The 26,901-nt window shown below is 40.2% G+C and overlaps 1 protein-coding gene and 1 pseudogene across 3 annotated transcripts in view; one reads left to right on the forward strand and one right to left on the reverse strand.

Moving 5' to 3' along the window:
• Positions 1-26,901, forward strand: part of Adgre1 (adhesion G protein-coupled receptor E1) — a 160,490-nt gene that overhangs the window by 115,366 nt on the left and 18,223 nt on the right. For all 3 annotated transcript variants that reach the window (XM_031346847.1, XM_031346848.1, XM_031346849.1), the window contains 6 exons: positions 3,659-3,778; positions 8,553-8,737; positions 9,701-9,871; positions 12,610-12,804; positions 14,764-14,999; positions 25,625-25,691. In XM_031346847.1, coding sequence (XP_031202707.1) covers positions 3,659-3,778; positions 8,553-8,737; positions 9,701-9,871; positions 12,610-12,804; positions 14,764-14,999; positions 25,625-25,691 — 974 coding nt within the window. The remainder of the gene's footprint in view (positions 1-3,658; positions 3,779-8,552; positions 8,738-9,700; positions 9,872-12,609; positions 12,805-14,763; positions 15,000-25,624; positions 25,692-26,901) is intronic.
• Positions 7,639-8,178, reverse strand: LOC116075388 (annotated as a pseudogene).

Genomic DNA, 26,901 nt, shown 5'->3' on the forward strand with positions numbered 1-26,901 from the left:
CAGATGAATTTGCAAATTGCTTTTTCTAAGTCTGTGAAGAATTGAGTTGGAATTTTGATGGGGATTGTATTGAATCTGTAGAATGGCAAGATGGCCATTTTTACTATATTAATCTTGACAATCCACAAGCATGGGAGATCTTTCCATCTTCTGAGATCTTCAATTTCCTTCTTCAGAGACTTGAAGTTTTTGTCAAAGAAATCTTTTACTTGCTTAGTTAGAGTCACACCAAGGTATCTTATATTATTTGTGACTATTGTGAAGGGTGTTGTTTCCCTAATTTCTTTCTGTGCCCATTTACCCTTTGTGTAGAGGAAGGCCACTGATTTGCTTGAGTTAATTTTATATCCAGCTACTTTACTGAAGTTGTTTATCAGGTTTAGGAGCTCTCTGGTGGAATTTTTGGGTCACTTAAGTATACTATCATATCATCAGCAAATAGTGATAATTTGACTTCTTCCTTTCCAATTCATATGTGTTTGATCACTTTAGAACAGACAATTACTCCCTGCAGGCATTCTGTTATGATCACTACCCCGTCCCATTTTCCCCACCCTTGCCATATGCAAACCACTGTGCCTGCACATGTTTGCCTATTTAGAGCTTCTCACATGGAGAGAATCACACATGATGTGTCCTTCGTGATTGTCCTTACTTGTACCAGTGTTCTCAGGACTCATTCATATTGTTTCATAGAGTAACAGTTCATTCCTTTTCACATGTGGATGATACATAATTCAGCTAGTCACTCTGTCAGTTGACAGACTGGTGTCTATTTTGCCATGGCTATCAATACTCCTGGGGCCACACAATACAGGCTTTTGGACATGTATGTTTTGACTACTCTTGAGTACATACATAGGAGTAGAGTTACTGGGCCTCTTGGATACTTTATATATCAGAAGGAGTTGCCAGTTGATATTCTTACTGACAGTGTACAAGGGGTTGACTTTTTCAATATCCATTCCAGGGTTTGCTATAGGATTTGTTTTTTATTTCATTAGATATTTTCTTTATTTACATTTCATATGTTATCCCTTTTCCTGATTTCTCCTCCAAAATCCCCCTATCCACTCTCCCCTCCCCCTGCTCACCAGCCCACTCACTCCTCTTCCTGGCCCAGGCATTCTCCTACACAGGGTATAAAGTCTTCATAGGACCAAGGGCCTCTTCTCCCATTGATGACCAACACAGACATCCTCTGCTACATATGCAGTTGGAGCCATGAGTCCCTCCATGTGTACTGTTTGGTTGGTGGTTTAGTCCCTGGGAGTCTGAGGGTACTGGTTAGTTAATATTGTTGTTCCTCCTATGGTGATACAAACCCTTTCAGCTCCTTGGGTTCTTTATTTAACTCCTCCATTGGGGACCATGTGCTAAGTCTAATGGTTAGCTGAGAGCATTCACCTCTGTATTTGTCAGGCACTGGCAGAGGGGTCAGGAGACAGCTGTATCAGGTTCCTGCCAGCAAGCACTTGTTGGCATCTACCATAGTGACTGTATATCGGATGGATGCCCAGGTGGGATAGTCTCTGGATGGCCTTTCCTTCAGTCTCTGCTCCACACTTTGTCACTGTAACTCTTCCCATGGGTATTTTGTTCCCCTTTCTAAGAAGGACTGAAGTATCCATACTTTGGTCTTCCTTCTTTTTGAGCTTCATGTGGCCTGTGAACTGTATCTTGGGTATTCTGAGCATCTGGGCTAATATCCACTTATCAGTAAATGCACACCATGTGTGTTCTTTTGTGATTGGGTTACTTCACTCAGGGTGATATTTTCTAGTCCCATCTGATTGCCTAGGAATTTCATGAATTCATTGTTTTTAATAACCGAGTAGTACTCAATTGTGTAAATGTATGACATTTTCTATATCCATTCCTTGGTTGAGGGACATTTGGGTTCTTTCCAACTTCTGGCTATTATAAATAAAGCTGTTATAAACAGTGGAACATGTGTCCTTGTTATATGTTGGAACATCTTCTGGGTATATGCCCAGGAGTGGTATAGCCATTTGTTGATTCTTGATCTGAGAGCATAAGCAATTGGTGTTCTGTTCAGGAAAATTTCCCCTGTGCCCATGTATTTGAAGCTCTTCCCCACTTTCTCCTCTATTAGTTTCAGTGTATCTTTTTTTTTGAGACAGGGTTTCTCTGTATAGTCCTGGAACTCACTCTGGAACTCACTCTGTAGACTAGGCTGGCCTCGAACTCAGAAATCCACCTGTCTCTGCCTTCCAAGTGCTGAGATTAAAGGTGTGCACCACCACCGCCTGGTGGAGGTCTTTGATCTACTTGGACTTGAGCTTTGTACAAGGATATAAGAATGAGTTGATTTGCACTCTTCTACATGCTGACCTCCAGTACCAGCACCATTTGTTGAAAATATTATCTATGTTCCACTGGACAGTTTTAGCTCCTTTGTCAAAAATCAAGTGACCATAGGTGTGTGGGTTCATTTCTGGTTCTTTAATTCTATTCCGTTGATCTCCCTGTCTGTCTCTGTACCAATACCATGCAGTTTTTATCACTATTTTGTGTAATACATCTTGAAGAAAGGGGTACTGATTCCCCCAGAAGGTCTTTTATTGTTGAGAAAAGTTTTTGCTATCCTGGGTTTTTTGTTATTCCAGATTAATTTGCAAATTGCTTTTTCTAACCATTTAAAGAATTGAGTTGTAATTTTGGTGGGGATTGCATTGAATTTGTAGATTGCTTTTGGCAAATGGCCATTTTTACTATATTAATCCTGCCAATCCATGAGCATGGGCAATCTTCCATCTTCTGAGGTCTTCTTTGATTTCTTTCTTCAGAGACTTGAAGTTCTTGTCATACAGATCATTCACACCAAGGTACTATATTGTTTGTAACTATCGTGAAGGGTGTTTTTTCCATAGTTTCTTTCTCAGCCTGTTTATCCTTCAAGTAAAGGAAGGCTACTGATTTGCTTGAGTTAATTTTATATCCAGCCACTTTGCTGAAGTGGTTTATCAACTGTAGAAGTTCTCTGGTGGAATTTTTGGGGTCACTTAAGTATACGAGTATACCATCTGCAAATAATGACATTTTGACTTCCTCCTTTTCAATTTGTATCCCTTTAACCTCCTTTTGTGTCTAAAAGCTCTAGCTAGAACTTCAAGTACTATATTGAATAGATAGGGAGAGAGTCAGCAGCCTTGTCTAGTTCCTGATTTTAGTGGGATTGCTTCAACTCCACTTAGTTTCTCCATGTTGGCTACTGGTTTTCTGTATATTGCTTTTACTATGTTTAGATATGGGCCTTGAGTTTCTGATCTTTCCAAGACTTTTAACATGAAGGGATGTTGAATTTTGTCAAATGTGCTTTTCAGCATTTAATGAAATGATCATGTGGTGTTTTTCTTTGAGTTTGTTCATGTAGTATATTACATTGATGTATTTCCATATATTGAACCATCCCTGCATCCCTGGGATGTAGCCGACTTGATAGTGAAGAATGATCTTTTTGATGTGTTCTTGGATTCAGTTTGGAAGAATTCCAACTTAAGATGTATATTTTATTTTTCCTTCAAAGTGATCTTCATGTGCCCTTGTTACTTAGCTTCTTGCTTTCTTGGACAGAAACCAAATTCAAAATACGTTCTATGTGTCTTAATAAAAAAACAACCCTCTTTACTTTCAGACATCGAAAGCAAAGTCATCAATGAAGAATGCAATGAGGAGAATGTGTCCATTAACTTGAAAGCCAGAGGAGACAAGATGAATGTTGGCTGTTTCATAATCAAGGAATCAGTATCTACAGGTACAGAGCCACCTTGACAGTCAGCCCACTTGGCTTGCTGATCATTGCAAGGCAGTTATGGGTGGTAGAAAACTGATGAGAATGCTCTACCTGCTGGGAATGTTGAATATTAAAAGTAAACATTAAGATGAAGACACTGGAGCATGGTCTGTAACCACTGGAGTGTAGCTACCAGCTATGTGTTCTGACAATCCATCCACCTAGCCATTCTATTGTAAGGCTTTCCACTGAGTTCTAAAATTTGGTTTATTGAGCTTATCATTTTTCCAATTTCAGTGCGATGCTGTCACTATTTCTAATCTCTTTAGTGAACATGTCTTTTGTGACCAGTTTGTCTTTTTTATTTTATCTAGATATTTGTTTGTATCTTTTTTAGATTCATTGAGTTTATCCATGTCCTCTTTGATTTTTGTTAAATATTGTTTTAATTTAATTTTATTAATTTATTTTATTGTTTGAGAATTTCATGCAAACATACAATGCATTTTGATAAAACATGCCCATCATTTTTTCCTCTCCATTTTCTTCCCTCCCTCTCACTAGTTTCCCATCTGAACTGTGTGTTTTTAAACTGGAAGTACCCTCACTTTGTACTTCCTGTGTGTGCAATAGTTACAGTCCATCTACTGGAGATGGGTATCTTCTCAGGGGGAACACATCCCTGAAGACAACAGCTTTCCAGTAGCTATTAATTGTCAACAGCATCTCAGCTAGAGCTGAGAGTTCATGAGCTTCTCTCCATCAGATCCTGTTGGGATCTGAGTCTAGCTTGGTTTTTTACATGCATTCATAGCTTCTAAGAGAGTTCATGTATAACAGCTCCATTATGTTTGAAATATGGTGCTTTTTGTAGATGTTCATTCCTTCTGGATTCTACAGTCTTCTACTCCCCTCAATCAGGTTGATTTCTGAGCTTTGAGGGAAGGAAGGTGATACTAATGTCCCACTAAGAACTGAGCATTGATGTTCTCATTCTTTTACATTCTTTGGGATTTCACCTACTTCACTCTTTTTGATATCTGTCATTGTAGAGTTGGTGATTTTTGGATTAGCCATGTTACCTTGAGTTTTTCTATCTTTCATGTGTTACTAGATTGATATTTGCATATATAGGATTAGATAACAAGGGAAAGAAAACAAATAAGTAGCAGATAGATAGATAGATAGATAGATAGATAGATAGATAGATAGGTAGATAGATAGATAGACAGACAGACAGACAGGTAGACATCAAACATCAGATCAGGTGCTCAAAAGACCCAGCGGGAATCAACTGAAGCTACCCCAATGAAGCAAGCAACTGAGTTTCTGAATCAAGAATGTCCCATGAAGAGTGGGGCTTGCAAATCAAAGAAGAAACAGCAACACCTAGAAATCACATCATCAAGGTGAATGCTCACAACATTGGACAGGAACTGACTATGGATGTAGAAATTGGCAGCTGGAGTTTCTGACCCAGCTCTCTCCTCTTGGCTGAGCTTCCCATGTCTGAAATTTTGGCTTTTCTTTCCCACCTCAGACACTTTCACATCATGGGACAGACACAGCAATCTCTGTTTAAAAACACATACACATAAATTAATGAATAAAAATTAGAGAAGAGAGAAAAGAGAAAACAAATATAGTGATTAGTGAATAAGGGCATCTGTCACCAAGCCTGATAACCTTAGTTCAATCCATAGAACCTACAAGATGGAAGGAGAGAGCTGATTCCCACACATTGTTCTCTGATCTTCACACATGCATCATGGCCTCTCCACATGAGTACTCACACTGTAACAAAAATATTAAAATATTTTACATACAGTAATGAAGTAAAATAGAGACAAAATGTAACTAAAATAATGACAGGAAGAGCAGTTAGTGGGACTTTCTTGTCTCAGGGATGTCATAGCTGGTGTGGGATGCAGCTTCAGGCTCTGTGCATAGTATTTTGCTTTCTTCCTGAGCTGTGTGGTTGATGTCAGTTTGTGTGAGCCTCTGTGAATCTTTCTTCCTATGTTCACCTGAAGGCTGTTTTTTTTTTTTCACAACTAGCGAGTATGATTTATGGACCTGGCAGTAGTGGATTCTGTGTTTTTTTTTTTTTTATTGAGGCTGGAGTCAAGTTTCTTCATATAGCCCTGGCTGTCCTAGAAATACCCTTATTTACCAGGCTGGCCTTGAATTCACATCTGTCTCTGCTTCCTAATTTCTGGGATCAAAGATGTGTATTACTGTGCCTAGCTTTACTCTATTTAAAGCTTTAGTTTCTTGTGTAAAAAATTCAGTATAGATAGGAGACCCTCCTAGCTGATGAGTCCTGGGGAGGGAGAAGCTGATGGGTGCTGGGGAGGGAGAATCAGTTTTCTTCATGGATGTGGTCCTGGGTAAAGTGTTCGGGTTCTAGCACATGGCTCTATATGTACAGGAAATACGAGATGGACCCTGTTGGTTAGAATCTCTCCCTCCTTCCACCCTGTCATTTTTTTCTCCTTTTCTCCTCCCTTCCTCCCTTTCTTTGCATTTCGGAGTAAGCTCTGTGCTGGCTAGTTTCAACTACCAACTTGACACAACCTAGAATCATCTGAGAAGAGTTTTAGTGAAGGACTGACTAGGTAAGGAAGGCCTATGGATGTGTCTGTGGGTGTCTGTCTTACATTAGTTGATGTGGGAAGACCTGGCCCTTTGTGGGTGGCACCATTCTCTGGACTGTGAATAGAAGAAACAAGCTGAGTAGTGCAGAGAGCAAAGAAGCAAAAATTCACACTCCTTCTTTGCTCTTGACTGTAGATGTGATGTGACTAGTTGCTTGGATTCCTGCTCTGACAAATTTTAAATATTAGGGAGTTTATTAACACAACAGTAAGTAGATTAAGTGTAAGTGTATATATGTATATGTGTGAGAGAAATTTTAGGTGTCTTTACATCTATCATCTATCTATCTATCTATCTATCTATGTATCTATCTATCATCTATCTATCTATCTATCATCTATCTATCTATCTATCTATCTATCTATCTATCTATCTATCTATCTATCTATCTATCTGTGTGTGTACAAACATGCATGAGCATGTGCATACATCGACACACACATATCAAGGTACATGAATGGCAGTTACAAGACAACTTTTAGGAGTCAGTCTGGTCCCCTTCACTGTGTGGGGACTGTATAGGACTCACTGTGTGGGGACTGTATAGGACTCACTGTGTGGGGACTGTATAGGACTCAGGTCTTCAGGGTTGTTGACAAACACTTTCCTCTGATGAGCCATCACTTCAGTGCCAAGTGTCTTTACAATGGCTGTGCATGTGAGCCTGTGGCTTCTAAGCATTGCTTATTGGTGTCATTTACATATAATTAATTTTGTTTGGCACTAGGCAGCAAGCATGAACTCCCACATATACCAGGCCATCTCTCCACTAAGTACCCACCCCTTTCAGAAGATTTACAGATGATGCAGGGCTAAAGCTTAAGCTCACTTTAAAACTTGAGAAGAAAATCACATGGTCTACTTTCCTCACTTCTCAGAAATGACTCCCCTTTGTACATGAAATCATATGGTGGTTTCACAAGCTGTAGTGTTTATATCAGGGATGAGTGAGGAGTGTAGATGAATGAAGGTGTAAACTTTCTACCCCTAAGTCAGCACAACTCTATTGATATTCTTAGTGCCCTCTTTGAGATGGCTCCAGGAAACCATCTCCATAGGTGTTTGGTGTATTGTTTTTTTAACTAAAACAGCTGATGATTTTATTTTCACATTTCAAAATATAAGTGAAAAACTGCACTTTTTTGTATCATTTCTCCCTCCAAAAGTATTCTCTCTGTTAGGAAAGGAAGTTTCCTTGTCATGCATCTAGTAAACACTCAGGCTCAGCACCAAGATCTCCTGGTAAAACACAAGAAATACAAAACAATAAAGAGCCCTTCTGCTCTTATCTGTCTGTCTGAGTCTATGCCAGGTCATGTGGGCACCATCATAGGGTGGGAGGTCTCATCATTGGAGGCCTGGGCATCATGGGCATGTGGCCTCCCATGGGTGGTCTCACCTCAGGAGCTGGTCCCACAAGCATCATCCCAGGAGGAGGAGGGCTCATCATTGGCATCATGGGAGGGCCTTCCTCCCATGTGGGATGCAGGCTTCATACCAGGTCCAGAAGTACCTAGGAGACTGGGGGTAGGTAGGATCAAGAACCCTGCAGATGAAGGAGCAGAGAATGGGTCTGGGGGTACCTTTCTTTGTTGAAATGCAGCCATTGTTTTGACAATCAGACCCTGGGCCTTCTCTTCCATCCATTTCTGTAATAGTCTTTCACATTCCCTTTGTGTTTCGGACCACTGCAGTGTGTCTTCCTTACAGATGAAGAATCAGGAGAAAGGTACATATGAGAAGTCACAGTAAAACATAGGCATATTGCTCTACAGGCCATTGGCTACCTCGATCCCCACTGCCAGGAACTGGTGTTTGGTGTATTAGACCTGTTGAGGTTTCTTGATGCTCAGAGAGTAGGAATGGCAGCCTGGAGTTTGGGTGGCATTTCTTTCCTTTCCCATGTTTCTTCTTTCCCTGGTCTTCCAACCCTGTCTCAGCTGATCTGGAAATTCTTGGTTATTTAAGTCCTAAGAGTAGACTGGGGAGAGTCTGTGTATGTACATGTTACATGTGTTGTATGTGTGTACACATGTTGCTGTGTGTATCCATATTTCCTGTGTGCACATGTGCCATCTATAATATCTATGGAACAAACAATTCTTTCCCTCTTTGTTTTTATTTTGGGGATATGCAGGGACCCAAGGAGTAGCTTTTGTTTCCTTTGCACACATGGAATCAGTTTTAAATGAACGCTTCTTTGAAGATGGCCAGGCCTTCTGGAAGCTGAGGATGAATTCCCGTGTTGTTGGTGGCGTTGTGACTGGGGAGAAGAAGGAGGACTTCTCCAAGCCTATCATCTACACCCTCCAGCACATCCAGGTTTGTGCAGTGTCTTCTGAGACCTCTGATTATCTATGGAGGAGTCTTGCTACCCAAGACACTCTAACCTATTTAAGAAACAATTGATTGTTTTGTTTCCAAGTGATCACAGATTTGGATGCAAAAAATGCATTCCCATTTTTCCTTTACTAGAGAGATGTTGTGTGCTCTTTTCTAATAATACAACCTATAATGAAACAACTGTTCATGCTTGTGTGTATGCATTTGTGCTAGTGTATATGTGTTAGCTAAAGATCAATGTTAGGTGTCTTTGTTGCTCTCATTTTATTTTTTAAAGATTTATTTTTATTATTTATAATTATGTGTATGTTTGCCTGTGGGTATGTGCATGCCAGTGCATGTGCCATGGAGTCCAGAAGCATCAGATTTGATGTAGGTGGAGTTACAAGCGGCTGTGAGCCACCTAATATGGACACTGGGAGCCATGGAGTCCAGGAGCATCAGATTTGATGTAGGTGGAGCTACAAGCGGCTGTGAGCCACCTAATATGGACACTGGGAACCAAACTCAACTTTTCCAGAAGAGTAGCAAGTGTTATTAACCACTGAGTCATCTACCTTGAGTCAAAACTTCCTTATTTTTTAAGACCAGATCTGTTACAGAACTAAGAGCTTATTGATTCAGCCAGGCTGTCTGGTCAGCAAGTCATATAAACTCTTATCTTTCTGCCTTCCCAGGCTAGAATTTAAATGTGTGTGTGCTAGGCATTTGTTATATACGTATAACAAGGACTTTTGTCTGCTGAGCTATTTCCTAGCTCCAAAGGAAGTTTTCTTGAAGCAATAACAGTAGTCTAACACCAGATCAAGTACCACTACAGACAGAAATACAGTTAGTTTTTCCATTTCCTGAGTTTCTAGTCCCAGATAGATCTCAAGTCTGGTTACAGTGACTCCATTCCAGTGTGAAGTTCTCAGGAGACTGAGGCTTCTTATCTTTCAGCCAAAGAAGAAGTCTGAGAGGCCTATCTGTGTCTCCTGGAACACTGATGTAGAGGATGGTAGATGGACACCCTCAGGCTGTGAGATTGTGGAAGCATCTGAGACACACACAGTCTGCAGCTGTAACCAGATGGCAAACTTGGCCATCATCATGGCTTCTGGGGAGCTTACGGTAAGTATTTGTAGCTCATTCATGTTTCCCTGAGTATCTTGCCTAAAATCTAGTGAAGGTGATTGACAGAACATTTTTTTGTGTCTCCTCATGGTCTTGAGTATTGCAGAAGGTAACCATAGAAGGAAATGAATGTGTGTCATACCTCCATGAGTAAGGAATTCATCATGTGGTTAGAAAGTTATGACACTGAAGTACAAAATCAGACATAATAACCCTGTATTATTCAGGCTTTCTAAGAGGAACAGGACCAAAAGAATGAGCATCTTCTTAGAGGGATTTTATTAGATTGGCTTGTATAATATGATGTATGCATTCCAACAATGGCTGCCTTCATATTAAAGTGGCTGAGAACCCAATAAATGATCAAAATAAAGAGCCTGATGTCTCAGCAGCCTCACTGTGACACTAACAGTCTGGAGCACCATGGATTTCTGTGCACACTGGAAACCTGAAGAATCTGGATTCTGGTATCAACCAAGGAGTATTGTAGCAGCTACAATATCAGAACAGATGAACTTGCAAGCAAGATATGAAGGCAATGAGGAAAAAAGGAAAGGTTTTCCCTTACACCTTTTTTTTTTGTATAGGCTGAGTTTTCCCACTTCAAATAACCTGATCAATAGCATTTATCTAGGGTGTGCCTAATAGCTAATCTCTTAGTAGATTTCTGATTTAAATAAGTTGACCATGAAAATGAACTGTAACAGACTATAATCAAACATACTCAATATATTTCACAGGTTTCATTTAATGAGCAGTTATTAATAAGGAGTTTAATGATCTATGACTTTTTGCTTGAAACTAATTGTTTATTGGTCAATTTCAAATTTCATGGGACAGAAGATTGATGCTTAATGGCATATCTCATCATGTAGTTAGTGACTGGTGGAGGTAGGACCTGAACTTTGAAATAGCCTGGCCCCAAAATTCTCTTTCTACTAAACTATAGACATCAATCAGAAATTGAGCTGTAGGAATTCCTAGCTGCCAGTGAAGGTTGATAATACATTTACATCACTCAGTACTCATCCCCACCCTCAAAGGATGTTCTACACTCCATTACTGGAGAGAACATCTATAAATTGTAATTTCCAGAATCCCTTGACATTAGGTCAAAGGTGTAGTGTAGGGTCTCCATTGAGATATATTCACAACATGGTCTATGAAGTGAGTATAGATGAATGTATTGACTTAATAAAGGAAATGTTCCTTAACTGGTGTGGAAACTGTCTTCGGATGATGTATTAGGAACAAGAGCACTTCCATACTGTGGAAGCATCAAACATCTTATAGAAGAATAGAGCTTAGGACTTACAGTGGGACAACAGGGAGAATGTTCCCTTTTAGGTTCTGTGTGGGTCACTTTTTTCTTGGATAAGCCACTCTATGCCCCTGAGTGGAACCCAACTCTCTCATGTCAAAGCAGCAAGAATAAAAAGCTGGCACACAATTAACACCACAAGACACAGTTATAAGTACTTGTATGCATTTACTGTAATCCTACATAAATGACCATATAAAGCAATCATGGGTTGGGAATATGGCTATCTCTGTAAAGGGCTTGCCATATGACACAAGAATCTGAGTTTGTTCTCAAGGACCCATGTAAAAAAAGCTATGGATAGTGACAAAGGCTTTAAATCTCCCCAGTTGAAGAGGCAGAGATAAATGAATCCGGAAACTCAATGGTGAGCTCCAGGCCAATGAGAGATCCCTTGGTTAATATTCCTTACTGTGACATCGGAAGATGTCTGTTGTCCTTTGTCCTTCACATGCACGTGCACCTGCACATACATACAGATATGCACAGTCCTTTTTAACTGATTAGCAAACAGGCATTTATATCTTATAATTCCTATGACTGGGAGCTGACAAATTGTGGGCAGCTTTTTTTTTAAAACAGTCTACAACAATGTTGTGTAGAGGATCCTGTGAGGCCCTGGCTGGCATCATCTTTAACACAGAGAAGGAACCATGAATTTTAAAATGATTCTTTAATGAACAGTATAGGGAAAGGACAGTTACTTTCAATCTAAATTGAAATGTCTCAGATATCAGCAACTTTGTTAGTGCTAATCCCAAGAGGCAGAAACCACTTCAGATATTTGGAGAAATGAGGGATTTAATACAGGCAATTGTGCACTCACAAAATATTTAGAAAGAGATGGAGGAGCTTCAGGTTCATCTACCCCTCACAGTTCAATTCAAAAGACCCAGAATTGTTGGTGTCATTTGTGTTCTATTGTTAGTCAAGGAGGAGTTTGGCCACAGCTCATCTGACCTACAGTTGACTGGTAGTTTCTTTATTCTGCCTTCCCAGATGTCTGGTATGTATATATGTGTATGTATATGTATATATATATATATATACACACACAAACATATATACACACACACATACATACATGAAGAATATATATATTCCATGAAGAATCTATACTACACCCAAGAGGGTGTAGTAACACTCTATAACAAGGGATTCTGGGAACAGTAGTTTGTAGTAGTCCTTTCTAGTTTGGAGAGCCTGGAAAACACTGGAGGTTGTGTGTGAGTACTCAGAGGTGCAATCAGGTTGCTCAGAGTGTCATGGATAACATTCAGATCATTCTGAGACCAGGGGCTAGAAGTCCTGAGGCTTTTAGGAGGTCTGGGTAAGGTGTTGGTTTTTTCTGGTGCTGGTGGGGGGCAGATTTTAGTTCTATTGTGAAGCTAACAATTGTTCTCCTTCCTGGTAGATGGACTTCTCCTTGTATATCATCAGCTTTGTGGGTACAGTTATCTCCCTGGTGTGTCTTGCCTTGGCCATTGTCACCTTCCTATTGTGTCGTGCTGTTCAGAACCACAACACCTACATGCATCTGAACCTTTGTGTGTGTCTCTTCTTGGCCAAGATTCTCTTCCTCACCGGTATAGACAAGACTGACAACCAGGTTTGTGATCCTTGGGCTGTGCCCCTGTCCAGCTGCACCATCTACCCATGTTCCTTTGCTCATCATTATCTAGTTCCCTCTCCCAGGGCCTTTTCATAATGTCTCCTGAGTGTCCGAGTTTTCTCTCTATTGCTGTGATAAAAAATATGACTAAAAGCAACTTGGGCAAGAAAAGAATTCTTTTAGCCTACACTTTCATATCACAATCCACCAAGGCATGAACTAAAGTAGGGACCATGGAGGAATGCTGCTTGCTGGCTTTCTCCTCTTGACCTATTCCTCAGCCTGCTTCCTTATCCAACATTGTATCCTTATACTACCACCCCAGGGATGGTGTTGCTCTTATGAGCTGGGACCTCCCATCTCAATGCTCCACACTCTTACCTACAGGTTAATCTTATCAAGGCAATTTCTCAGTCAAGGTTCCCTCTCCCCAACTGACTTTATTTTGTGTCAGGTTGACAAGAAATTAACCAGCACAGTCAAGTTCTCACTGAATTGATCTATTGTGATAGGTATCAGTCTAAAATCAGCTTCTAAAACATTTTATGAACTATTTTAGTCCCTTCCATTGTTCTTTTTCTCGTTATTTTTGAGTATGTGGCATGAATGTGTGTGTGTGTGTGTGTGTGTGTGTGTGTGTGTGTGTATTTGCTTCCATCTGAACACAAGTGTGTGGTGTGCATATGGAGGCCCAATGTAAGGATTTATCCTCAATCATTCTTCTACATTTCTCATTGAGGTGAGGTCTCTCAGTCAATCCAGAGCTGGCCAAAATGGTTAGCCTCACTAGCAGGCTTCCTTCCAATTACAGGTGAGCCACTGTGCCCACTTAGCACTTACATGGGTTCTGGGAATCTATACTTTTGGAGGAACCCAGTTCTCACACTTCTGTTACAGTGCTTTAGCAATAGAGGTATCTTACCACTCCTGCTTTAAAACATTTTATATATATATATATATATATATATATATATATATATATATATATAAATGTTTATGATATATATATCATATGTATATATACACACATATATGTACATATAATATATTATATAATACATAATTATATGTCATATATGTGATATATATTACATATGTGTATTTAAATGTGTGCACACATGTGTGGATATATGCACATGTTATGGAATGCATACAATAAAACTAACAGGAATCAGTTCTCTCCTTTCATGTGATCAATCTTGGCAGCAAGTTCATTGATCAGTTGAGCCATTTCATTGTCTTGACCTTGTGTTTTTGAGACAGAATCTCTTATTGGTCTGGAACTCACCAACTAGTCTAGGCTGGCTAGGTAGTGATCCCCAGGCAGTCTCCATCCCTCCTCTATACTGTCCGGCCTACAGGTGCACATTTTCTTGGCTGGCTTTTACAAGGATACTGGGGATAGATTATCTTACCTATGGGACATGGAGTGGGAATATACTTTACTGACTGATGACAGACTGAAAAGATTCTACACAAGTCTAGTTGGTGAATGAATGTGATAGTGGACTTACATATAGACCACATGGTCACTTACAAGAGTGTGGGTGACTCCCACATAGTTGTATCACTGCAGAGTTCCACTACATTATGGATGATGATCTCTTGGAAGCTGTATCATGGAATCCTTTTCCCCTGTAAGTTTCCATTGCTTATGTACCCTAATATTTTCTAGGGCTACTTTAAGCTATGGGAAACCTGGAGGAAGTACACTTGGAGTCCCGGGTGGCCATTCTCTCCCTTCCTTGGTGAGATCCATTATTGTGACCACAGACCTTTCTCTGCTTAGTTGTTATGGCTACCTAGCCAAGATATTGAAGAGGTGACTACATTATGCTTAGTGGAAAACAGACTGTACTGTTTGAGGAACCCCAGTAGAGGCCATTCCTCTCTTTCTTTTGTACTTCAACCTTTTGCCTGCATGGGGGATCCTGACATGCAGACTTCTTCCTGCAGACAGCTTGTGCCATCATTGCGGGATTCCTACACTATCTTTTCCTTGCCTGTTTCTTCTGGATGCTGGTGGAGGCAGTGATGCTCTTCCTGATGGTGAGAAACCTGAAGGTGGTGAATTATTTCAGCTCTCGCAACATCAAGATGCTGCACCTCTGTGCCTTTGGCTATGGGCTCCCAGTCCTGGTGGTCATGATCTCTGCTGTTGTACAGCCATGGGGCTATGGGATGCCTGATCGGTGAGTGTCATTTTCTTCTTTATAAAGACCTTGTTATCAAGCTTCATGAAAACTTTACTAGCTACTTGACTGATGCCATGACAAAAATATTAATAATAATAAAATTTAGGGAGGAAAGTTTTATTTTAAATACATGTTGAAATTATATGCTACATCATGGCAGAGAAGTCAGGGAAGGGACTCAAGTAGAAACCTGGAGGTGAGAATATGGAGAAAGGGTACTCTCTGGTCCACTTACGGTCATGTTCATTTAGCTTTATTGTAAGGCCCAGACCTACCTGCCTAGGAATGGTGTTGCCCATAGTAGTCTAGGACTTCCTGCATGAACTAACATTTAAAAAAATAACCCAAAGATATGCCCACAGGCCAATTTGAGAGATGTAGTTCCTCAATAGAGGTCCCCATTATCCAGGAGACTTTAGTATGTATTGAGTTAACAAGGACTTACTGTCACAGCATTCAAACCACAGAAAACCTATGTGGCTCCTAAGAGCAGTGATTCCAGCATCGATGCCACCAAATGACTCAATCCTGATTGATCATGTTTACAGATAGGCAAGCAGACATTTCTGGAGTGGAAATCATAGGCCTTTGAGTATTCTTTCAACTGCAAGAGCTAGGCTTCTATAGCTCCAGGCTGTAGAATTCAGCAATTTATGTCTCAAAGTACTCAGCTTGGAGGCATTCTAAATTTAATATCTATTGTTCTGATAAAATACTTTGACAAAAGGCAATGCAGGAGAGAAGGGGTTCAATTTCAGTTTTCAGTTCTAGGTTACAGTTTATCAGTCAAGACAAGAACTTCAAATGTCCAGCCACATGGCACCCACAGTTAAAAGGAGAGAGAAATACACTCAGCTCCATTTTCCACTCTTACACAGTTTAGGAACTCCCTACCTAGGGGATGGTTCTGTGTACATCAATTAATTTAATGTAGACAATGGGCAACTGAGCCTGCTTCGTCTTCCCAATGAGCCCCTTCTATTTTCATGACATTTTTGTTGGCTATCTAGTGAGTTTAACTGTGGTTAATTATAGAGTATGGACGAGAGTTTATTTACAGGAGTGTGGGTAAGTGAAGGAAATCTCTCTCTTCTCTCTCTCTCTCTCTCTCTCTCAGCAACTATGAGCTGCCTATAAATCCTCAGGGAGAAGTGGGAACTTGTGGCATACTAAAGGTAGCCAGGTGCTTGGCTGGTGGTCCTTTGCAACTGGGGTGCCAAGGAAGGATGTAATAGCTGTCAATTAGTCAACTTGCCCCAGATCCCAATACTTAAAGAAAAATGGGAAAATGTGTCCTTGAAATTGGGGTTTATAACTAACATTAAATACTGGTTTAACAGTATGTTACAATACTCTAGCAATGTCTACTATATAGAGAAAGTACAACTGTCTGCGTGTACAATTCCAGGAAGAGAGTATCTTGTTGGGGTAATTTGATTGTTTTCCTAAATGCATAAATAAAACCTGCTCAGTAATGCTACTTGTATATATGCTTTTTTTGCTTTTGTATTTATTTATCTATTTATCTTTTTTTTTGTACTCCAGATTTTATTCCCTTCCTGGTCCACCCTCCAACTCTTCCACATCCCATACCTCCTCCCTGCTCCCCTGTCTTCATGAGGATGTTCCCCCACCACCCCACCAGACCTCTAAACTCCCTGGGGCCTCCAGTCTCTTAAGGGTTAGATGCATCTTCTCTGATTGAACCCAGACCCAGAAGTCCTCTGCTATATATGTATTGGAGGTCTTATATCAGCTGGTGTATGCTGCCTTGTTGGTGGCCCAGTGTTTAAGAGATTTCAGGGGTCCAGGTTAATTGAGACTGTTGGTCCTCCTACAGGGCCATCCTTCTTCGTTTTCCAGCTTCTTCCAGTTTTTCCCTATTTCAACCCTGGGGGTCAGCTGCTCCTGTCCATTGGTTGGGTACAAATATCTGCATCTGACTCTTTCAGCTGCTTGTTGGGTCTTTCTGAGAGCAGTCATAATAGGTCCCCCACTTTTTTTGAGTGCTCCATAGCCCCAGTAATAGTGTCAGGTCTTGGAGCCTCCCCTTGAGCTGGATCCCACTTTGGGCCTGTGGCTGAACCTTCTTTTCCTCAGGTTCCCTCTCCATTTCCATCCCTGCAGTTTTTTTCAGACAGGAACAATTATGAGTCAGAGTTTTGACTGTGGGATGGCAACTCCATCCCTCACTTGATGCCTTGTCTTTCTGCTGGAGGTGGGCTCTACAAGTTCTCTCTCCCCATTGTAGGGCATTTCATCTAAGGTCCCTCACTTTTAGTCCTGAGAGTCTCTCACCTCCCAGGTCTCTGGTACATTCTGAAGGGTCCCTCCCAACCTCATATCTCTTGAGGTTGCCTGTTTCCATTCTTTCTGCTGGCACTCAGGGCTTCAGTCCCCTCAATAACAGATTATGTTCCTAGAGCCCTCCACCCTATCCCCATTCCTTCCCAGGTACCTCCCTCCCTCCCCCTTGTGGTTACTTTCTTCTCCATCCCAAGTAGAAGCAAAGCATCCTCATGTGGGTCCTTCAGCTTGTTGAATTTTTTGAGTTCTGTGGACTGTATCTTGGGTATTCTGTACTTTTTTGGACTAATATCCACTTATTAGCAACTGCATACCATATATGTCCTTTTGGGTCTAAATTACCTCACTCAGAATGATATTTTCTAGTTCCATCCATTTGCCTGCAAAACTCAGAATATCATTGTTCTTAATAGCTGTGCAGTATTCCATTGTGTAAATGAACCATATTTTCTGTACCCATTCTTCTGTTGTAGGACATCTGGGTTGTTTCCAGCTTCTGGCTATCACTAACAATGCCACCATGAACATAGTGGAACATGTGCCCCTGTGGCATGGTGGTGCATCTTTTGAGTGTATTTCCAAGAGTGGTATAGCTGGGTCTTCAGGGAGAACTAGTTCCAATTTTCTGAGAAACCTCTAGATTGATTTTCAGAGTAGTTGTACCAGTTTGCAATCCCACCAGCAATGGAAAAGTGTTCTCTTTCTCCATCTCTTCACCAACATGTGTTGTCATTTGAGGTTTTGATCTTAGCCATTCTGATTGGTGTAAGGTGGAATCTCAGAGTCATTTTGATTTGCATTTCTCTAAGGACTTTGAACATTTCTTTAGGTGCTTCTTAGCCATTCGAGATTCCTGTGTTGTGAATTCTTGGTTTAGTTCTATGCCCCATTTTTTGATTGGGATTTTTGTTTTTTGATGGTTAGCTTCTTGAGTTCTTTATATATTTTGGATATTAGCCCTCTATCAGATGTGGGGTTAGTGAAGATTTTTTCCCAATCTGTCGGTTGCCAATTTGTCTTATTGACTATGTCCTTTGCCTTACAGAAGCTTTCCAGTTTCATGAGGTTCTATTTATCAATTCTTGATGTTAAAGTGTGAGTCATTGGAGTTCTGTTTAAAAAATTTCCCCCTTGCCAATGAGTTCAAAGTTCTTTCCAACTTTCTATTAGATTCAGTGTATCTAGTTTTATGTTGAGGTCCTTGATCAACTTACACTTGAGCTTTGTGCAAGGTGATAAATATGGGTCTATTTTCATTTTTCTACATACAGACAGCCAGTTAGACCAGCACCATTTATTGAAGACATTTTCTTTTTTCCATTGTATATTTTTGTCTTCTTTGTCAAAGATCAAGTGTCTGTAAGTGTGTAGTTTTATGTCTGGGTCTTCAATTCTATTCTACTGATCAATGCGTCTGTCTCTGTACCAATACCATGCAGTTTTTATCACCATGCTCAGTAGTAGAGTTTGCGGTCAGGGATGGTGATTCCTAACCCCCCAGCTGTTCTTTTATTGTTAAGAACTGCTTTTGCTATTCTGGGTTTTTTACCTTTGTTGTTGAATTTGAGAATTGCCTTTTCCATGTCTTTGAAGAATTATGTTGGATTTTGATGGGGATTGTATTGAATCTGTAGATAGCCTTTGGTAGGATGACCAGTTTTACTATGTTAATTCTGCCAATTTATGAGAATGGGAGATCTCTCCATTTTCTGAGATCTTCTTAAATTTCTTTCTTGAGAGACTTGAAGTTGTTGTCGTACAGATCTTTCACTTGTTTGGTTAGAGTTACCCAAGGTATTTTATATTATTTGTGTCTAATGTGAAGTGAGCTGTTTCCCTAATTTCTTTCTCAGACTGTTTATCATTTGTATAAAGGAAGGCTATTGATTAATATGAGTTAATTTTATATCTGGTCACTTTGCTGAAGTTTATCATCTGGAGAAGTTCTCTGGTAGAATTTTTGAGGTTGCTTATGTATATTATCATATCATCTGCAAATAGTGATACTTTTATTTCTTCTTTGTCAATTTTTATCCCCTTGATCTCTTTTTGTTGTCTTATTGTTCTTGTTAGCACTTTGAGTACTATATTGAATAGATATGGGAAGAGTGGTCATCTTTGTCTTGTCTTCAATTTTAGTGGGATTGCTTCAAGTATCTCGCTATTTAATTTCATATTGGGTGTTTGTTTGCAGTAAATTGCTTTTATTATGTTTTGCTATGGGCCTTCAATTCCTGATATTGCTAATACTTTTACCATGAAGGTGTGTTGTATTTTGTCAAATGCTTTTTGTTTGTTTGTTTGTTTTTTTGTTTTTTTCGAGACAGGGTTTCTCTGTGTCGCCTTGGCTGTCCTGAAACTCACTCTGTAGACCGGGCTGGCCTTGAACTCAGAAATCCACCTGCCTCTGCCTCCCAAGTGCTGGGATTAAAGGCATCAAATGCTTTTTCTGCATCTGAGGAGATGACCATGTGAATTTTTTCTTTGAGTTTGTTTATATATATTGTGGATTATATTAATGGATTTTTATATACTGAACCAACCTTGCATCCCTGGGAAGAAGCCTACTTGAGTATGGTGAATGATGGTTTTGATGTGTTTTTGATTCGGTTTGCAAGAATTTTATTTTATTTTTTTATTGGATATTTTATTTATTTACATTTTAAATGTTACCCCTTTCCTGATTTTCCCTACATCCAAAACCCCCTATCCCATTCTCCCTTCTCCTGCTTCTATGAGGGATAGTAGGCCAAAAACTTGGAATACCCAAGATACAGTTTGTAGACAGTTTGTTGAAGCTCAAGAAGGAGGAATTCTGGTAGAATTCTGCACTGAATCCTGGGCTTTTTTGGTTGGGAGTTCTTTAATGACTTACTCTATTTCTTTATGGGATACAGGCCTATTTATATAGTTTACCTGCTCTTGATTTAACTTTGGTATGTGGTATCTGTCTAGAAAACCATCCATTTCATCTAGATTTTCCAATTTTGTTGAGTATAGGATTTTGTAGTAGGATCTGATGATTTTTTTGAATTTCCTCTGTTTCTGTTCTGTCTCCCTTTTCATTTATGATTTTGTTAATTTGGATACTTCCTCTGGTCTCTTTAGTTAGTTTGACTAGGGATTTATCTATCTTATTGATTCCCTCAAAGAACCAGCTTTTGGTTTTGTTGATTTTTTATATTGTTCTCTTTGTTTCTATTTGATTGATTTTGGCCCTGAGTTTGACTATTCCCTGCCTTCTACTCCTCGGGTGTGTTTGCTTCTTTTTGTTTTAGTGCTCTCAGTTGTCCTGTTAAGTTGCTAGTGTAAGATCTCTCCAGTTTTTTTTTTTTTAAAACCAGGGAATTTAGTGCTATGAACTTTCCTCTTAGCACTGCTTTCATTGTGTCCCATATGTTTGGGTATGATGTGTCAACATTTTCATTGAAGTTCAGAATGTCTTTAATTTCTTTATTTCTTCCCTGATCAAGTTATCATCGAGTAGAGAGTTGGTCAGTTTCTATGTGTCTGCCGCCTTTCTGTTGTTTTTGCTGTTACTGAAAACAGCCTTAGGCGGTGGTGATCTGATAGGATTCATGGGAGTATTTCAAATTTTCTTGTATTGGTTGAGGGTTGTTTTGTGACCAATTATATCACCAAGTTTGGAGAAGGTACCGTAAGGTGCTGAAAAGAAGGTATATTCTTTTGTTTTAGGATGAAATTTTCTATACATATTTATTAAATCCATTTGGTTCATAACTTCTATTAGTATCACAGTGTCTCTGTTTAGTATCTGTTTCCATGACCTATCCATTGGTGAGAGTGGTGTGTTAAAGTCTCCCACTATTATTGTGTGGGGTCAGTGTGTGTTTTGAGCTTTAGTAAAGTTCCTTTTATGAATGTGGGTGCCCTTGCATTTTGGGCATAGATGTTCAGAATTGAGACTTTCTTTTTTGGATGTTTCCTATGAGGAATATGAAGTGTCCTTCCTCATCACACTTTATAACTTTTGGTGGAAAGTCAAAATATGGATATTAGGATGTCAACTCCAGCTTGTTTCTTGGGACCATTTGCTTGGAAGACCTTTTTCCATTCTTTTACTCTGAGATAGTGTCTGCCTTTGTTATTGAAGTGTGTTTCTTATGTGCAGCAAAATGCTAGATCCTGTTCCTGTGTCCAGTCTTTTAGCTTATGTCTCTTTGTAGGTGAGTTGAGTCCATTTATATTGAGAGATATTAAAGACAGATGACTGTTGGTTCCTTTTTTTTTTGGAGGTGGCTTTATGGTTTTTTTGGAGGTGCTTGTGGTTTTCTCTTTTTGGCTTTGTTGTGAGATGCTTACTATATTGTCTTTTCTTTGGTGCAGGTACCTTCCTTGTGTTAGAGTTTTCCTTCTAAGATCCTCTCTAGAGGTGGATTTGTAGATGGATAATGTTTGAATTTAGTTTTGTCCTGGAGTATTTTAGTTTCTCCATAAATGTTCTTTGTAAGTTTTGCTGGGTATAATAGCCTGGGCTGACATTTGTGTTCTCTTAGAGTCTGCATGATCTCTGACCAGGCTCTTCTGGCTCTTAGTGTCTTTGTTGAGAAGTCTGTTGTAATTTTGATAGGTCTACCTTTGTATGTTACTTGGCCCTTTTCCCTTGCAGCTTTTACTATTCTTTTTTTTTATTCTGTGTGTTTAGTGTTTTGATTATAATGTGATGAGAAGATTTTCTTTTCTGGTCCCATTTATTTGGTGTTCTATAAGCTTCTTGCACCTTTATGGCCATCTCTTTAGATTGGGGAAGTTTTCTTCTATGATTTTGTTGAAGATGCTTTCTGGCCCTTTTGAGCTGCTATACTAATTATTCTTAGATTTACTTTTTTCATTGTGCCCTGAATTTCCTGGATGCTTTGGGTTAGGAGATTTTATGTTTTGAATTTTCTTTGATAGTTGTGTCAATCTCTTCTATGGTATATTCTATACCTGAGATTCCCTCTTCTATCTCTTGTATTCTGTTGGTGATACTGTAATTCCTGACCTCTTTCCTAGGTTTTCTATTTCCAGGTTTGCATCACTTTGTGTTTTCTCTATTGTTTCTACTTCCACTTCTAGGTGTTGGACCACTTTATGCAATTCGTTCACCTGTTTAATTGCATTTTCTTGTATTTCTTTAAGGGGTTTATGTGTTTCCTCTTTAAGGACTTTTACCTGTTTACCTGTGCTTTCCTGTATTTATTTCAGTGAGTTATTTAAAGGGAAAGTCCTCCTTAAAGGTCTCTATTATCTTCATGAGCTAGGATTTTAGGTCAGCCTCCTGAATTTCAGGTGTGTTGATGTATTCAGGCTTGCTGTGGTGGAAAAATGGGTTCTGATGATAGCCATGTATTTTGACTTTTGTTGCTTATGGTCTTGCACTTGCCTTTTGCCATCTGGTTATCCCTGATGTTTGCTTGTCTGGGTGACTGTCTGGAGTCTATCCTTTTTGTCCCTGAGTTGCTGTAGGTTTCCTGGTAGATCTGTGGCCCTGGATGTAGCAGACTTCCTGTGGGGCCCTTCAAATGGAGGGTTCTCAGAGGGGCAGAGAAGCTGCTGATCTGGTGCCCTGGCTGCAGTAGATCTCCTGGAAGGCCTTCAGACTGTTGGATCTTCAGAGGAGCAGTCAAGCTCTTGTCTTCTGTGAAGCTGTTCTCCAAGGGGTATCTATGGACTGTGATTTCTGTTTCCCTGTGTGCAACAGAACTGCAGTGAGGCTTTCAGTCTGTTTGATCAGTTGCCTTGCATGCCACACAGCCCCCAGGAGGTCTTCAGAATGTGGTACTGGTTGCCCAGTTGCCTGTGAGTGCAGTGGGTCTCCTGGGATGTCTCCAGCTATGGTGTCAGATGCCCTGAGTGCAGAAGATCTTCTGGGGTGTCTCAGGATATGGTGTTTTCTGGGAAGCAGACTAGGTAGCAGTCTTTCCCAGCAGAAAGGACTGGGTGGAACAGGAGTAGTACTTGGTGGGTGGGGATTTTGAGGGGATGATGGGTCCCTGAGTCCACTGGGCTCCCAGCAGCATCTGTGGGACTTCAGGAGGGATTTTTACCAAATGTTCTGCATGCAGTGGATCTTCTGGGATACCTCATGGTATGGTGTCATTTGGGGAGCAGACTAGCTTGCAGTCTGCACCAGCAGGAAGGACTGGGTGGTAGGGTTACATATGCTTTCATAGCTGATGATTTGGTATTGGGTGATCAATTGGTATGCTCTTCCCCAGGGAAGACTCTTCCACTATCAGCATTCTCTAGTTCTGCCTGTAATTCTTTGGGTATGGGTGAGATCTTGTAGTCTTCCCTACATGAAGCCTCTGAAACACAATGATGCATGGCTTGATAACCCTACAGGTGCAGCAGTGGTATGCATGCTTTGATGGTAACTAACAGCTCTCCAATTGGACTTTAGACCTACTCAATGAGGGTTCTGCACCTCCTCTGGGTAGGACAATAGAGCTGTGCCTAGTCCCAGTCCATGGGACGGTGCAATGGGGACTGGGAGACCACCTGGAAGAGAATGAAGGGACAAGAGATGCAAAGAATGGACAATAAGTCAAGAAGTCCGATCAAGATGACAAATTTTTATTTTTCCCCACACTGGTTATATACTCATATAAGCAGGATAGGGGGTGAGGGGAAGGAGTAGGGTTACTTTGTCTCCAGGGAGTGCAGGTGTTTTCAAGACTAGGATATTGGCTAGGTGAAAAGTTCAGCAGGGGGAACAGAACAGAATAGGTTGCTAGGTACCTGTCCATAATATCCATAGCTGTTTGTTCCCAACTGGGCTAAGCACCTGTCTGCAAGATCCATAGCTATTTGTTCTCAACCAGGTTAGTACTTTCCCACAGAAGCAGCTGTTAGTCCTCATTGCTAGGCACCTGACCACAAGATCTCATAACAAAATGGGTTGCTATTACCTAACAGCAAGATTTATAACTATTTGTTCTCATCTGTGCTGATACTTTCCCACAGAGTCCAAGACTTTGTGCTAGTAAGCACAGCACTTATGGCTGACAAGGTAGTAAATGCTCAAACAAGGTTACTCCCAACAGGGCCTGTAGTGAGGGCAAAGGATATCCAGCCCTGAGGACACAAGAGCAGGAGAACCACCTCTGCCCTTTGCTAGCTGCTGTACTCTGGTGAGCTGGTTCCAACTCTCACCTGAGCAGTGCTGGAATGCTGCCTACGTGGTGTGAGCATGGAAGAGACACCAACTCAGCTACCATCCAGGTTGAGATCCAGGGCTTTGAGTTGTTCAACCCCAACATCTGCCCCATCGATGAAATGCTGGAGTGCATGAAGGGGCTGAACCAAAGCTACATGATCTCCAAAACACAGGATAACTTCAGGATATCTGAGAAGAGTCCACTCACAATCCAGTATTGATAGTGTAACAGAAGCCAGAGGCCTCAGAACAGACCAATGACTCACTGTAATGAATATTTGCCCAAAAGGCTGTTTCCATGACAAGGTCTTTTAAATGTTAATTAATTAATTAATTAGTTTAAATTTAATTAATTAATGTATGACTTATCTATTTTTGTTTATTTGTTTTCTTTTGGGGGGAGTTGTAAGGTTGGAGGATGAATATAGCAAGATGGGAAAATGAGAATGATTGGGGTTCATGATCTGAAATTCACAAGGAATCAGTAAAAAGTGAAAAAATACCAGCTTAAAAAAGTAAATCATTCCTAGTACTGGAAACCTAGCCAACTACAGGACTAGTGAAATCATAGAGCTTAGAGGATAGCAGATAACCCTTACATTACTAAATTAGCATGATTTCTAATCATATTCTAAATATTTGTCCTTATATTAAAAAATAAGCATAGTCTTTACTCCTCAAGGAAACTTCTCTTTGCATCAGAGACCACAAAAAAATCTTACAATCAAACTACAGAGATTTGGGGCCCTGTCCCAATTGATAGAGCTTCAAACACTCCTTCACCTAAGGCTCAGGGAATACTGAGGAAGAGAGAGTAGAAAGATCATAAGACCCTGAGTATATTCCTTAGTCAAGGATGATGAATAATAAGCTCTTACTGGAGGGAATATTAGAGTTGAGGTTTGAATGACACAGTGTACTAGTGGAGGATTACATGGAGATAGAAAGTTCTGTGAAAGTTATGAATTGATCATTATCCTGGTCTCATGAGTATTTGTCTAGGGTCCATCTTGGCTCACATCACACTGGCCCCCACCCACCCACTCCACAATCAGCATTTTTGAATGAATGTCATTCTGCAGTGTTGAGGATGCACAACTGGAAGTCTATGTACTGAGACAAACGCACTTGCCTCCTGTATTTTCCTTTACAGCTGCTGGCTGAATACAGAGACGAGATTTATCTGGAGTTTCTTGGGGCCAGTCTGCATGATTATCATGGTAGGGATAACATTTCTTCAAGAACATTTTGGTGACCTCTCCTTAGTCAAGTTAGAAAGTGTCATCACACTATGAAGCTTGCTAATCTCAAATCTCTTTCTTATGTTTCTTGATTCTTGAGGTTTCTGAGTTAGGATGTAATTGAATTGGGATGTGATTTCTCTGTCAATTTTTATTGATGCTCAAGTGCAAAATATATATAAGGGATGACAACTTCTTTTATTATGCTTTGAATTTAATCGGAAATAGATTTTTCTGTAGAAAGAATCTCTTGTGTGCTGTATGGAAACACCACCTATCAATAAAAAGCTGATGGCTTTTTGCTGAGGCAGAATATAATAGGTGAGAGTCTGGTAGGGAGATAGAAACTCTTGGATAGTGTCAGGCATGGGGAGAGACTTGCCTGAACTCTGAGGAAAGGTAAGCAACCATGTGGCAGAACTTAGACTAGTTTAAAATGGGATAATTGAGTTACAAGCTAGCAGGAACTAGCCAAAGCTTATCGCCTATGCATTTATTCATATACAAAAGTCTCATTACTATTATTTCAGGAACTCAGGTGTGAGTGGAAAAGCCCACAGTTACATCTGTCAGCTTCTTCCAGGTCTAAATGTTGAATGGAAGAGAAAGAAAAAAATTAACTACAGTTAGTATGTACAAGTAGAGCAATATCAGTCAGTCTGATGTTAATTAGGTCTACATAACAAATTAAGTTTTAGATCAGTGAGGCTACATTGCTATGTAGATAATGTATACAAAAGAAAAGAAGAATGTAAAGGAAGGAAGAAAAGGAGGGAATGGAGGAGATATGGTCATGGTTTGAAGAGAGATGAGGACATTTTGAGAAATAAGCAGAAGCCAAGTGACACTTGAAGATACCAGGCACTGTTTTGGCTTTATTTCTATTGCTGCGATAAGACAGGATTTATTTCAGTTTACAGGCTTATCCTGTCTAGTTTTACATGAACTTGACATAAGGTAGAGTTATCTGAAAAGAGGAAACAACAATTGAGAAAATGCTTCTGTAAGATACAACTGCAGGAAATTTTCTTAATTCATGATTAATGGGGGAGGGCCACTGTGTCCACACGCAGTGTCATCCCTGTGCTGGAAGTCCTAGGTTTTATAAGAAAGCAGGCTGGGAAAGCCATGGGGAGCAAGCCAGTAATCAACACTCCGCCATGGCCCCTGCATTCATTACCTCTGGTCT

The sequence above is a fragment of the Mastomys coucha genome, unplaced genomic scaffold, assembly GCF_008632895.1.
Source record: "Mastomys coucha isolate ucsf_1 unplaced genomic scaffold, UCSF_Mcou_1 pScaffold3, whole genome shotgun sequence".
In the NCBI taxonomy this organism is placed as follows: domain Eukaryota; kingdom Metazoa; phylum Chordata; class Mammalia; order Rodentia; family Muridae; genus Mastomys; species Mastomys coucha.